Raw genomic sequence first — 15216 nt, forward strand, 5'->3', positions numbered from 1 at the left:
CCCAGCATGGGACCGGACCCAGGCCGGCCTCAAGATAAAGATAAAGGAAGGGAAAACAACATCGCCAAATTCAGACCAGACCATCATAGACGACGACCTCCTGTGCCAACTAACGGCGCACATCGGTAAGGTGGGGGAAGAGGTGGGGCGACGATGAGCGCGGGCTGCATCCGTTGCCGCAGCCAGCCATCAGCCACCGGGGCTACAGCTCCCCGGTGTAGCCCCGTGTGTAGGTGTGTACGGTGTGCTGTGCAGTGCCGTTGATGCTGCCCTGTCGGGTGTTGGAGACCTGGCCGTATGCGGCGGAGATTCGCGAAACTTTGCCTGCGCAATGCCGATTATACGACACAACACAGAATCCCAGGTTAAGCACGCAGTGCCGAGCAAGCTTGCGAACTATACAGGTGAAGAAAAGCTCCATCTACCTCCATGCCTCTGTTGTGGCCCATGAAGTTTTATCCCTGTTTATCTGACCACCGTAATTAATGGTCGCATGTTGCCTTCAACGGATCAAACGGAGTTTTAAACATTTGTTGACATAGTCATACATACCTATGTATACACTGCATACACACATGCAGGGCTGGAGAATGCGGGGTGTAGCTAGAGTACGAGAAGGAGGGTGTACGTTGAGGAGCCAAGGGGAAAGCGCCGTAAGGGAGGGGAGCGGCGGTGAAATGGACATGGACCTGTGAGGGCGTCTCCAGCTCTCACCACCACCGCTACTACCACCACTACCGTCATATCACCCGCCCACGTACCGCTGGTTGCAGAGATGGTGGGGATGGGTCGCACCAGGTGGAAGGGCAGCTCCAGTCGTTGCCCCGGCTGCGGGTGAGGGTTGACGGAGGGGTGCGGGTAGGGGTGCTGCTCCGAGCCGCGGGCGGACAGCGGGGGCCCAGTGGCGGTACTGCTGCGGGCCGATCCCAACGGGCCCTCAGCAGAGGAGGACAGGCGGCCAATCTGAACATGATGGGGGGAAGCGAGGGCGCAGGAAAGCAGGGGGAAGAAAGTGAGGAGATTGCGAAAATATATGCAGATGCGTGCAAATCGCTAATTAAGCAGCAGCTGCCGGAGTCCCAAGCAGAAAGGTAGAATGGGTGGGCGGGTGGGTGGGAGGGATCAGGGAGCAATGGGTGGGAAGGGGGCGGCAGGGATGATGACCTGCGGGGGAGGAGTCAAGGCGGCCCAAAGTCGCCACACACCCACACGACCTCCACTGCACCACCGCCCGTAGAGGCGGTCTCAGCTTCGCTGGAACCTCGATACCTCGATACGCCGCCGCCCTGGAACAAAACAGCTCTCCCCATCCCTACCTCTCTCCCTCCTCTTCTCGTCGTTCTTTCCCTCAGTTTTGATCTCCTCAGCTTCATTTTTCGTTTATTTCTTACTATTTCGTTTTCGTCTCCTTCTTTCCTTCCTTTTCACCTCTTTCTTTAACCCTTTGTGATTAACCCTCCTTTCTTCCCGCTCCGCTTCTTCTCACCGCCACTGACGGCAACCTCAGAGCCCTGGCCGAGGACGGCTGTGAGCTCAGCTGCGGGGGCAAGGAAGAGCCACTGCGGCGCTGAAGGTCGTCCTCACCACCCGGCGGACCCCGAGCAGCTGCGGCGGCTGCGGCAGCAGCTGCGTGTGGGCATGGATGGAAGGTAAGCAACAAAACAGGAAAAAAGAGACGGGCGGAGTAGGGGTAAGAACATAGACAGGGTCGTAAGCAGGGGTGTGGCATTAGGGTAGACGGGCGCAAGTGCTTGAGGAAAGGTCGGGGGTACAACGCAAATATAAAGGATGTGGGGCCAGGCGGAGCAAGAAAAACGCCATACGCCACAGCTCGCACACCTGCATGCACACGCGCACGTGCACCCACCCTCCTGCAATATGGATGCGGAAAAGTGCACGCCCATCATGCTACCGGCTGTCGACACAGATGAAGACTGCTGCTGCTGCTGCTGCTGTGACGGAGTTGCCGGTGGCGGCGTCAGGGCGCCACAACCGCTACTACTGCTGAGCCCATGGAACCCAAATTCAGAAAAGGCGTGCTGCCGCTGCGCAAACGGCGATGCGGTGTGTCCACCGGCAGTTCCGCCGTACAGCTGATGCTGCTGCGGCGGCTGGGACAACGCGGCGGAAGGGAAGGACGTAAGGCCCGAATGGGAGGGTCGAGCGCTGAGAAGCTTGCTTAAGCGTGGTGTGGTTCCGGAGCCGGTGGGGACGTCGCGGGGAGACAGCAGGGCGGCGACGGTGCTGGAGGTTGAAGTAGACGTAGTGGTGGTGGTGGTGGCGGTGATGGTGGTAGTGGTGGCGGTTGCGGTTGAAGCTGCGGCTGCTGCTGCAGCGGCAGCAATGGCTGTGGAGCCAGGGGTTGGTGCGGCCGAGCCGGGGTAGAGGAAAAGGTGCAGGAGAGGGAAGCCAAGGGGGCGGTGAGGAGTTGGTTGTGTTGTGGGAAAGCGTGCATGACCTGGGCGTCTCAGAGGCAGCAACTGAGCACCAACCGAGGAGTCGGGGTTTGGGTTAAGTGGCGGCAGTGCAGCGCATCTGTCCCAGCTGCGTCTTCCCACAGCAGTTCAATCTCACCAAACACAAAGCCCTTGTCCTTGTGCTTCTTAGTTCCCGCACAGAGCTGACACGTGCATATATACTCGCTCAACAGCTTCACGCTTTTCCCAGAGGCCCTGATGAGACCCTCATGCACCCGCCCGCGGTCAACACGGCTGCATATCGGCTGCCGATCCTTTCACCTTTTTCATTATGCATGCCTTGTGTGTGGTAGAAAATCACCCTACAACTCTACACTGCATATGTAGAATTCTACCTCCCATCCCATTCCCACTGACCCAGTTGCTTTTTGGAGATGGTCCGAAGGACTCCGTCGCCCGCAGAGCTCCCCGACGGCGACAGCAACGGATCTGGACTCACAAACCGCTGCACCGAGCCGCGTGCTGTACCAACGCCAGCACCGCTTGCCGTACCCTGGCGGCTGCTGGAATCTAAAAACGACACCTCGCGATGGGCGTTACCGTTGGGAGTTGCTTGGGATGACGCCGGGCCGCCGCTGCCGCCACTGCTGTTGACTTGGGTGCTGTGACTGCCTGTGGCTGTGGTTGTGGCAGCGAGTCCAGCCTCGCCGGCATGCTCGGTACGGTCCTGGAAAAGTTAGGTTCATTGCAGCAGCGGCAGTGTGCGTGAGCGGACCCCCTCATGCACCCACTCACCCAGGGACCCACCACCATTCGACCGACCCACTCCCAGCAGACCACGTCTCAGTATGGGGTCGACCCAGCCGCCTGACCCCCGATCTCCCTAAGAAGCGCGGCCAGTAGCTCCCACGCTCAATTACCTCCACCTCCCTGCAGTCCCCCACCACCGCACATGCAGCCCCCCAACCCCCCTTCATACCGTTCGTACCTCCGGTGGGTGCTGCTGTTGCCCGGTAGCCTCCCAGTTCATCATGATCATCCCCGTCTCCGTGCCGCCCCCGCCGCTGGGCCCCCCGCTGCCTCCCGCAATCTCCTGAAGCAGCTCTGCAGCGGAACACGCATCCGCCAGCAGCGTCAGCCGCCGAGACAGCGGATGGTCCTCGCCAAGTACGGCCACGCAACGCTCGTAGAGCTCCGAAGCCAGACGCGGCACATCGTACTGCGTATAACAATGCATAACAAGGTCAAGAAGATCCTAACAAAAAAGCGAGCCACAAAGCACAAATAAAAACCACATCAGAATGTGTTCCTTTCTTCTTTCCCGCTGTTGTCCGTTTGCATAATCCCAGGAACGGCCCGGTCAGGTGATGTACCGTAGATACATACGTACATACCTATAAACCTACGTAGGCAACGTGCGTCACTCAAGACAGCAAATAGGTAGGACCACACCATCCAGTCAGCCGATGGCCCTACCTGCTGCAGCTGCTCTCGGCCCTGCGGCTCCACCGCCCAGCTGGTCAACAACGTCGCCACGTAGGTCCCCGACCTGACCACCGAGGTGTTGCCGCGAGCGCAATCATCCCCGCTGCTCCCATTGCCACTCCCTATCCCATTTCGAAAGGGCCCCCGGCGGGGCCCTGGGCCCCCCACACACCCGCCACCTCCTCCCCCTGCAATACCGCCCGCTCCTCCCATAGCTACCCCGCCGGCACCAGTTCCGTGTTGTAGTTGCGGTTGATGTTGTTGCTGCTGCTGGTATTGTGTGTTAAGGTAGCGTATGGCCGCTCGCAGGACGTCTGCGGCCCTGGGCAGCACGCCGTATCGAACGAGGGGCTGTCTGTACAAGGCATTGAGAGCCATGTTGGCGAGGGCTAGGCACGCGTACTGCGTGTCGTAGTTGTCACCGCCGCCACTGACCAGGCCATTTCTGTTGGGGGGCCCGAGGGAAACCACATGCAAATGATCATATGATAATGATGATGCAAGAAGCTGATGGGGTGCATCTGAACTGCACAACTGCCGCCGCCCCCCAAAGCACCACCAACTATTGGGGAGGGCGTTTTCAGGATTTGCTTCGCCAAAGGGTTCTTTGGAAAGTTTTTAGGGTTGTTGGGTTGGAACTGAAGTCGGCACAACCTTCCAGGGAAGTGGCACTGTGTTGGACCCACGGGTCCGTGGGTCCATGGGAAACTGATAGAGCAGCAGCGGGAGCAGGAACCAGATATACAACCTTCCATAACCCTTTATCCCCAAGTCCCTCTCCACTTTCAGACTCGAGTCGCGCCGACACCTTTTCGCCTTTCTCCCTGCCAGTAGCACTCCACCCAGTAGCCACACACCACTACTCACGTGAGCATCTGCATGAGGCGGGGCAGCACCTGCGAGTCCTTGTGAATGGCCTCACGACCTGGAGTGCCGGCAGCAAAGGCGGCCAGAGCGCTGGCGGCGGAGGCACGGACCAGTCTGCAAAGGGAACGGGAGCGGAACCAGACCCACGACACACACACATATGCTGGAGAATAGCTGGAGCCCAATGCCCCTGTGAGATCTGAGAGGGGCAACTCTCTTGATGCACATACATACATACATACATACATACATACATACATACATACATACATACATACATACATACATACATACATACACATATACATAGGGTGTTCAGGCCGGAAGGCTGGATGCACACACAGGAAGGGGCCGCCGGCCCCGTCAGGCTCCTCGCCCAGCCCAGCAACCCACCCACCCAGCAACCCCCCACCAGCACGTACCCGTACTTGCTTCCGAGGCCCTCCCGTACAAGCGGCAACCAGTTCCCCGACTCTTGGGCGGCATAACGGGGCTCACTGCGAACCACATTACGGATCTGGGAAAGGGATCACCAGAGGGAAAGACAGGAGAGCAGGCCCCGTAGTTGGAGGCGAGGGAGTTCTAAGGGAAAGAGATTGCGGAAGCGGAGGACGGGCAGCAAACGAATGAACGGATGGAACGCAGAAACACGCAGTTTACGCGTCGTTTCTTAGAGCATCGCCAGAGGCAAGGCAGGACGCGGAACGCGGGTGCATATGCCCCTACAAAAGCGCTGTGATCCCCGAGACCCACAACAAGAGGCATTCCCCTGTTCGTATTTTAACTTGGCAAGGCCGTGCACACGTACAACATTCCAATGTCTTTGTACAATGTCGTGCAAGTACCGTACACCAGAGGGAAGTACGTCGTACCATGAGCAGCCCTCGTGCCGTTAACTCCTCGTAATGATTCAGAGTCTGATCCATCGCCAGCCACTTCTCCGCCGTTGCCACGTAATCCTGCACCGTGCTATGCTCCAGGGGAGGTGGCGCGACGGCGGCATCCAACCCGTCATCTTGTATGGACGAGCCCAGAGTGGACCCCGGTGCGGCTGGCTCAATGACTTCCGTCTCCGTCACGATGGGCTGCGGCGGCAGCTTGTTGGATGGACCGCCATCGAGCGACAAGCCGCCGTCGTCGCCGATTTCGCCGGTGGCAGCACCGGCTGCTGCCGATGTTGCACCGGAAGGGAGCGGCTTGCGTGGGTGACTGACTCGGTGTACGAAGGATAGAGCGACCTTAACAGTGCTGGCCCTTGGGTTGGTGGAGGGATAGGGAGTGGAACCTGAAGCCACAGGCGGCGATTGCGGCGACGGCGACACGGTGCTGGTGCCATTCATGCTGGTTGCATAGGTGTTACGGGTGGTGGTGAGGGTGGGATTTAAAGAGGCTATGGTGCTGGGTCTCCCTCGCAAGGCAGTATCGTCACGGGACGTGGGAGGCATTATGAAGGTCGGACAGGAAGCGGCTGGGAATGTTGGTCGCGGTGTGCGTTATGGCACAGTTTAATTGTTGTTCGAAGGCTGCTGGTGCGCTCGGGCTGGCTACCACTTGTTGATGCTGAAAACACGTGTATTATCTGTACTGAGCTGAGTAGGTGAGCCGAGTAGGTGCGGGCCGCTGCAGGGGGCTGTACCCCGATGTCCTGAAAAAGCGTCTCTCCGCTGCGCAGCGCTCCCGCCAGAGCGAGCGTTACAATTTGAAGAATAACATGTACAACTCTTTACCACTTAAGGCCTCTGTAAACAGCGTTGATGTTTTATCAGGAAAGGGCCATGCCATCTCATCCCTTCTCAAGACAGGCTGAAGGGCCGCGTACCTGAGGTCAATTGAGCACTTGTCATACCCGTTTTTGCTCCTTATGATCCAGTAACCGTGCACTTCTCTGTAACCGGCTGGTCATGAAACGCAGAAGAGCAATGAAGACCCCCAAGCTTGTGTTGCGCATCCCGATATTGGTATCAGGAAAATATAAAAAATATACACCGAAATACAATAAGGGATTCGGCTTTCAATCGCATAAACTTAAATATCGCTTAATGAGCACCCCTGTTACGTAGTTCTTAGCGACAACTAGCCACAAAAGAACCACCGCATCATTATACTTAACACTTCTGCAACAACCTGTCGCATACATATGAAATGACGTTAAACCCCCCGACATGGAAGTACGGAAGCATGCCCGTGCCGTGGCAAAACGCGTTCACCGATAATATGATATTTGTCATCTGCAGCTCTCGCAGGCTATTATTCGCTCACCAAGCAGAGCATCTGCGTTGGCTGAGCGTTGGTTGAGTAAACCCTTTGGCCTAAAGACTATTCCGTTAGCCTTACGGCAAGCCATGTCGCACATGTGTTATCGTGATATTTAAATATGGCTGTATTTGGCACGCTTATGGTTGGATTGACCACCCTGGCTCCGGGGCCGGCGGCTTACAGCCGACATGGGCGTAGTAAACTTGTAGTTGTTGCGCAAGCAGGAAAGGCAGAACGATGGCGGCCACGGAGCGACACAGAATCTGGAGGCAGGCCAGGTGGGCCTATGCCATTTGTGGCAATTTAGTGGCAGGGTAACGAGATGGTCTCCACAGCTCACGTTTCATGCTGTCCATCTTGTGTGACTTCAGTGGCTCGCAATAAAAAACAACCCCCCAGAGGTGCTAGCACAGGGAAGGAAGTGGGGGATTGCGTACTCACACACAGCCAACTCTTCCCTCTTATCGGCCGCCACCATCCCTTGCTTGCCGCCCTGACCCTGGCCTCCCGCCCCCAACACCCCTACCTCATCCCCATGCTGACCCCTGCTCACGACTCCACCCCCGGAAAAGCGTTCCGGAACCCTTGGGCCCAACCAGCCAACCGTCCTTCATTGTATTAAATCACGTTTCCTTCCCACCACGTTCCGCCACCGGCTTTCACCACCTCCTGCGATTTTAGCTGACACGCTCCTTTAACTCATCACCATCCTATTACTTGACAACTCATGCCATTCTCCCATTACCGCCGCCATCACCGTCGTTCCTGCTCTCGACCAGCAGGGGGGGCCCAGAAGTCCCGCCAGCGCTGGCCCCGCACCTACGTGAGCGAGTCAGGCATGAAGCTGAAGCAGTACATGGCCAGCGACGGTCAGGAGCACCTGGGCTCGGCACTGCAGAAGCGCCAATTCAAACCCTTCCCGGGGCCCCCGCCCAACTCGGGCCCGCCGCTGCGCATCCTGCCCATTGGCGGGTTGGGGGAGATCGGAATGAACTGCATGTTGGCCGGCGTGCGGGATCGTTACGTGGTGATTGATGCGGGCCTTATGTTTCCCGAGTGAGTGAGCGGGTGTGGGGGGTATGATTTACGTCTGGGTTTGAACTAGGGTGGTCGTGGAGGGGGGAGAGTTTGGGAGGGCGGGGCCGTGCAGAAAGTTGCGGAATATGGGCAGAGAAGGGTATTGAGTGGGGACCGGGCCGACCGAGGCAGCTACTCAGGCCGACACCCTGGCTGTCAAACCGTTACCCGTTTATAAACCGGTTAGGGACTTGCACGTGGTGGGACTGAGGGAGGCGGCGGGTGCGTGCATCGGAAAGTATGGCCGCCCTCTCTGCTCCGCTGCGCCTACACACAGACGTACATACAGCTTCATTGGAATACTCTAACGCATCCCTGGACTAAGGAGCTCGCATCGGTATCAAGTTTTATCACCGTGCGAAACCATCGGGGCATTTCCTTCGTCTCGACTTCTTAGGTCATTAAGACACACACGTACACACATACAGACGCACGGTCCCCGCGGGGCGAATCGTCTCCGGAACAACAGGACGCTGCTACTGCTGCTGCGCGCTATTATTTCTATCTGCTCAGCAGCGTACAGCTGAATCCCTCCTGCGCGATTCCTTTCCCCTTTGAAAGACGAAATTTTCCTATCCCACCCCGGTCCCTCCCTCTTCTTCCCCAACCTTTTTTCCTCTCTCTCCCTCCCTCCCTCCCGCTCTCGCTGCGCAGCTTCTCCGACCTGGGCATGCAGAAGATCCTGCCCGACACGGACTTCCTGGCCCAGTGGAAGGACCGCATCGAGGCGCTCATCATCACACACGGCCACGAGGACCACATCGGAGCTCTGCCCTGGGTGAGGGGCCTGGAGGGGGAGGGGCGCGAGGAGGGGGGCGTAAGAAGCTGGCTGTATGGGGCAGAATGGAGGCTAACAGAGTGCTTCGGGAATTTGTGTGATATGATTCGACCTGACCTGCAACATGCCCTACTGATCTATGTCTGTCCGTCTGTGTTTCTCCCCCCTGCCCCGGCCCCCCCAGGTGGTTCCCGCACTGGACCCGGGCACGCCCATCTTCGCGTCCTCCTTCGTGATGGAGCTCATCAAGCGGCGGCTGACGGAGTACAGCTTGTGGGACGAAAAGAGGTTCATCAAGTTCGACATGCGGCAGAAATTCCAGGCGGGGCCGTTCGAGTGAGTGAGGGAGGGGGCGAGAAAGGGGGGATGCAGCTATGGTGGGGAAGAGGAGATGAGTTGTGAGGATCTGAACCTGTGTACAGATGTATGTATGCAATGTATGTATGTTGTTACAAGGTGGTATAACTTCACCAGTGGCCCCCTTTCCCTTGGAGGCAGTTCCTTGCTCTCCCCTGCGAGAGGGGCACCCTAATCCATTCACCCCATCCGACTTCAGAATGTATTCGTTGAGTTCAGCAACTCACCACCAGCATCCAACCAAATCTAGCGGATCAACGGCGCCTCAACTTAGTTCCTGGTCAGCTCGCAAGTTGATATTATCACGTCGTACACCGTCCACAAGATGGGGGGCCACCTCCCATTTCAACACCCCTCACACACCCGAGGGGTCGGCAGGCGGATTTGAACCCGGACACTCCGGGAGCAGAAGTCAAGCCTTAACCTCTGCCAGCCACCTGCCATATAATCTTATAATATAGGCTTGCTTCCACTAATGTATGTATGTATGTACGTACGTAGGGGATCAGGGGGAAATGGCAGTGGAGGTTGGACGGACGCCTCACGCGTGTTGAGCGGTGGGTTGGCCTCATCAACCTTTCTCCCCCTTTTTCCCTTTCCTTTGCCGCCGGAGCCACGAGCCCCTCCTCCCTTAGCGTTAGGTTACTACCACCAGCCCCACCACCGCACCCACACCTCCGCCGCACCCTTCCCAACAGGATTGAACCTGTTCGAGTGACTCACTCCATTCCCGACTGCTGCGGTCTCATCATGCGGAGCAGCGAGGGAACCCTCGTACACACGGGTGGGTGAGTGAGTGGGGAGTTGGTTGGGGGGTAGTGGTTGGTGGAGAGGGGCAGGCCAGGACGTACGGCCTTGGGTGTGACGGTGACTGAATTTTGTGCTGGGCGCTGTTTGCTGGGTTCCAACTTCCCTCCAACCCACCGCCCCTCATCTGGGGGTGGAGTGGGGGCCGTGTATCAGCGTTCACTCGTCCGTGGTTCGTCTTAACCCTCCCTCCCCGGTTGGGGTATACACCACCAGCACCGGGAGACTTAGGGGTATCCTGGACGTCTTGCCACAAAGCGTTTGCTTGTTTGTTTGTTCGTATGTCCACCGATGACAATTTGATATCGCTCGTTTACTTCAACCTCCCTCCTCCGGCCTCTTTCGCCTCGTCTCGGTGCTGCTGCTGCTGCTGCTGCCTCTTCCCCACGCACCCTTCTCCTCTCAGGCGACTGGAAGATCGACGAGCATCCCCTGGACGGCGAGCAGTTCGACCGGGGGCTGTTCTCCGCTCTGGCCTCCGAGCGAGTGGCCCTCATGATGAGCGATTCCACGAATGTGCTGTCACCGGGCAGGACACTCAGCGAGCAGGTAAGGGGGGGGGGGCAGGAGGGGGGGAGGATGTAGTATCCGGGGCCCAGACATATCACGGGATCCGCAACCGCCGATCGGTTCTTTTCCGAAAAACTCGCGATGTAACAGAGGGGGAGGGGGAGGCGAGGAGGGGGGAACAGATGGAGAACACAACCGAGCGCATGCGTGCTGTGATGTGATTCGTGCCAAGACCGATCCGCACGCGACCATTACCATCAACACCACTACCAGCACCAGCGCTGCTACCACCCCGCCTCCTACGGGTCCTGCAAGCACCGACCGCCACCACCAAGAGGGCAGCAACACCACACACCCCTAGAATGAATGAATGAATGAATGAATGAATGAATGGAGAGGCAACATCATCACCGGTATAATGTATCTACATATGTAGGAGATAGGTTTGTATATATAGATGTATATACACACATATGTAACACATAACACATATATCACACACACAGAATCCCCAACCTCAGCCCCACACCACTGGAACACACACACACAGACACGCATACACCCCGCAACTGCTCCCCCTACCTACCCCTACCCGCCAGGTGGTTCACGACTCCATCGTGGATAAGGTGTTGCAACACAACGGCAAGGGCCGCGTCATTTGCACCCAGTTCGCATCCAACGTGCACCGCCTGTACGGCGTCAAGCGGGCCGCGGACGCATCAGGCCGCAAGGTCTGCTTCGTGGGTGAGAGCTCTGTTCGCCGCCGCGATGTCCCCCCTGATGTGAATGAACCGTCCAAGTCAGACCGGGGCGAGGTCACTTGGCTTCACTGACTTCCGGTCCCTTCCGGTCGCCCAGCTCCCCCGGTCTCCCCACCCCCCGGGCCCCTGGAATCACCTTGACTCGCTCGTGGCTCGTCTTCCCCCCCCCGGGCCCCGTCCGTGGGAGCGTTCTACTCCATCCATGAGCCCGGACCCACACGCACACCCTACTCGGGCCCCTACACGCCACCCCCTCCCCCCCCAGGCGCCTCCCTGTCCCTCTACCTGGAGGCCTCCTGGCGGGATGGTCGGGCGCCCTTCGACCCCAAGGAGCTGGTGCAGCCCGAGGAGCTCAGACATATGGACCCCAACCAGGTGCCGTCCACACATACATACACACATACATATGTACATACATATGTACATACACACATACATGTATATGCACACAGAAACCTGTCGCGGCAGTCGACTCTTATCGTGTTTTGCAGGCACATGCGTTCCCCCGCCCCCGCCCCCACACCCGCACCCCCACCAGCCCGGTTAGGAAGTTGTGACAGAGTTGGGGCAACGCGGTGGTGAGGAATATCCCTCTGGGGATTAGGATTTGAGTTTGATATTACCGGCACCTTGGCTAGCTAGGGCTCAAGATAGCTCTGTGTTTAGGGCTGTGTTGGACCAAGCTGGGTGGTAGCCTTATTAGGGCTCAAATTATCAAGCTGGATTACTAATGGTGTTGTACTGCTGGGTTTTGTTACCCTCCTGGTATCTCCCCCCGCAACACCCCCCCCTGCTCTTTAGGTCCTCATCGTCACTACGGGTTCCCAGGGGGAGCCCCGTGCGCAGCTGTGTATGGCGGCTAGGGAGGAGTCGCGGGTCCTCAAGATTCAGCCAAATGTGAGGACGAAGAGGGAGGAAGGGCAAGGAAGGGCAGGGCGGTCAGGAGGAGGAGGGTGGGAAAGAGCTGTGGCGTGGGAGTTGCGGGCAAAGTGGAAGTGGAAGTGGAAGTGGAAGTGGGGGGCAAGCGGGGGGTGCTGTGAAGCTTCAGGGCGGGGGGGAGGGAAGAGGGAAGAACCCGTCACTTAGCCATCGGTGCATCCTTCCCATTCACCCAGCAAAACAGCATATTCATGGGCACTGGCACTTGGACATGGACGCGGGCTTGGACTCGAATTTGGCAATCATGATTGCCAACAGATATAGATCACCTATCCAGCAAGCTATCCTGCAACCAGCTCTTCCGCGGTCGCAAAGCCTCCGAAATCAAGGCGGGCTGTGAGCCGCCTGCTCGGAGCATCTGGGGGTCTGTGTGTCTCATGTACACACGTAAGTGGCCAACGCGCACGCATCAAGGGTTGTACGGCATGCCTGACATCATTGTCGTATACATGTGTGCAGGATCTGGTGCTATACAGCGCCAAGGTAATTCCGGGTAACGAGGGCAAGGTGTCCAAGATGCTCAACGCGCTGGCGGCCCAAGGGGCCCGTGTACGACAGAGCCGTGGTGATAACCTGCACACGTCAGGTGGGTGACGGTTAGTGGGGGTGGCATTTGGTGGTTGCGGGTATGCGGGTGTGGGAATAGTGCGGGCATTGGCGTGTGCATTTCGGCCTCCGATTGGTGCGTTGTGCTCCCAACAAACCCAATGTACGGCCATCTACGGCAGTATGTCTTTCGCTAACCCGCCAAGCCACCCGCGGGTCTCACGCTTAACACTTTCGCTGGGTTCCCCTTTTAGGTCACGCGTACCAGGACGAGCTCGTGGAGGTGTTGCAATCTGTACGGCCGCAGCACTTCCTTCCCGTACATGGCGAGTACGCATTCCTCACGGAGCACGCACTGCTGGCGAAGGAGAAGGCGGGAGTCAACTTTGTGGAGGTGTGTGTGTGTGTGAACATATGTCAAACATGGGGATTTAAGAACGTGTATGTGTGCCTATGTATGTGAGTGTATGTGAGTACACACACACACACGGGTACTGCGCGGGGCCGGTGTTTCACAGCCTCGTGTGTGTGTGTGTGTGTGTGTGTGTGTTTCTCCCAACAAACACCCACACTCTCTATTTGATTAATAAACGACACACGCTTGCTGCCCCGTGGCGCTCCGCAAACAGATACATGAAATGCGCAGCGTTCCCTTTCCGCGGCTAACATCATTTCACACAGACACATACACATACACACTCACGGAGCGACACAACACAACGGACAAGACAATGGCCTCCCCCTTCGTGGCTGTCATGTTCTCTTTTCGTGAGGACCTGCAACTGCCTCTCCTCTCTCCCCCCCGGCAGGTCATTCGTAACGGCGAGATGCTGGCCGTACGGGAGCGCCGCAACCGCAACACCGTCTCCATCGGCAGCATGGCGGCGGCGAGGCTGGCGGGCAAGACTGGCGGCGCAGCAGCTGCCGCTGTCGCTACAGGGGACGAGCGCGACGATTATGCTTACGAAGATGGCGACGATCGCAAGCCTACTCTGATCAAGTACGAGGGCGAGGAACCCACGTACTTTTTCAACGACGGCGGCAAGGGCACCGGCACACGACAGGTGATCGGCACGGATTGGGGAAGCGTGTATAAGGTCGATGCACTTTTGGGGACGATCGAGTACAGGTGTAGTGAGATGAGAGCGGCCGGGCAAACAGGGGGAAATGTGCGTGGGTCCTGGCCAGTGGTGCCTTGGCGTTCGGGAGTGTGTTCATTCGTGATGTGGACGTGCATGTTTTAAAGAACAAACGACTTACTGTATTACCACCATCACCACCATATCCGCCACTAGCAGTTACGGGCCTAGGCCCAGGTGAGGCAGGTGGCGGACATCTTCCCTGGTTCTGCATGTCATGTAATGTCATGTAATGTGTGTTTGGTTAAACCATATTGAACCTAAGCAAAGGTTGGATGGCGGTGCGCAGGAGATGGAGATCGACATGCGTAACACGATGGCTGTGGAGGGTGTGGTGGTGGCCGGGGTGGAGGTGATGCGTGCGAGCGCGGGGGCCTACGGGCTCAGCTGCAGAACGCGGGTCACGTCACGAGGACTGTGGACGGATGGGGGACGGCTGCTGCAGGAGCTCTCGCAAGTAGGTGTTTGTTTTGGGGGGTTGTGGGGTAAGGGCGAGAGAGGACACGAGGAGGGGGGGAGATGTGTAAACAGTATGCTGTTTGTGGAGGGAAAGAGTGGAGAAAAGAAACAAAACAGTGACTGGTGGGGGATGGGATTGAAGTGATGCCGGAAAGAGGTGGAGGGCTTAGTAAAAGCTTTATTTATAAAATCTTCTGACCAGAGTTAAAACTATTCTTAGCTGGGCTAATTTAGGAAATATCAAATCAGGGTGATGCTCCTTGCCTCTTTAGGTCGTTGACCGAGATGTTTGATATTTCATTTATCGTCAGGTGCGCGTCGTGTGACCTGGCAACGTGGCAAATGTCAACCCGTGTGACCTAACCTGTGCCATGTCCTTAATAAAAATGTCCCGAGCAAAATGAGGGCTCTTTTATTATTTTTCTCTTCTCCATGTCGTACTGGCCCCACACCCCCACTTCTGCCTCAGGCGATTGAGAGTGCGGTGATGCGGCTGCCGGGTACCGCCTCCCTGGTGGAGGTGGAGCGGGCCGCCATTGACGTGGTCAAACGGCGCTGCGTCGCCTTCAACAACAAGCGCCCTGAGGTGATCGCCATCCCCTACGAGCATGATGCACGGGACGCGCACCTTTCGGCAGTGGCGGAGACGCGGCGAGGCGGCATGCCGATGCGCTCCTCGGCAGGTGCGTCTGTGCGTGTGCAAGCGCGTGCCTGTATGTTTTTCTTGTGAGGTGTGGGCACCAGTGCCGAGAGGCAGCTAAGGGGAAATAAGGATTTCGTGTTTGCCATCAGGTAATGTAATGTAATGTAGGTAGGTG

At 57.6% G+C, this 15216-nt stretch overlaps 2 protein-coding genes across 2 annotated transcripts; one reads left to right on the forward strand and one right to left on the reverse strand.

The window, feature by feature from the left end:
- Nucleotides 1-202: 202 nt before the first annotated feature.
- Nucleotides 203-6109, reverse strand: VOLCADRAFT_89881 (uncharacterized protein; the record flags this gene model as incomplete). The annotated part of the gene is made up of 10 exons (XM_002949489.1): nt 203-324; nt 762-963; nt 1487-1626; nt 1868-2347; nt 2835-3144; nt 3406-3636; nt 3894-4347; nt 4770-4883; nt 5192-5286; nt 5642-6109. 10 exons carry the CDS (start codon nt 6107-6109, stop codon nt 203-205), a joined length of 2616 nt encoding a protein of 871 aa, XP_002949535.1.
- A 1772-nt stretch (nt 6110-7881) lies between these two features.
- Nucleotides 7882-13263, forward strand: VOLCADRAFT_59321 (uncharacterized protein; the record flags this gene model as incomplete). The annotated part of the gene is made up of 10 exons (XM_002949385.1): nt 7882-8081; nt 8757-8880; nt 9065-9216; nt 9936-10021; nt 10451-10593; nt 11154-11298; nt 11581-11690; nt 12117-12212; nt 12714-12840; nt 13055-13263. The coding sequence occupies 10 exons, from the start codon at nt 7882-7884 to the stop codon at nt 13261-13263; spliced, it is 1392 nt and encodes a 463-aa protein (XP_002949431.1).
- Nucleotides 13264-15216: the final 1953 nt, after the last annotated feature.

The sequence above is a fragment of the Volvox carteri genome (genome assembly GCF_000143455.1).
Source record: "Volvox carteri f. nagariensis unplaced genomic scaffold VOLCAscaffold_14, whole genome shotgun sequence".
Taxonomy (NCBI): Eukaryota; Viridiplantae; Chlorophyta; class Chlorophyceae; order Chlamydomonadales; family Volvocaceae; genus Volvox; species Volvox carteri.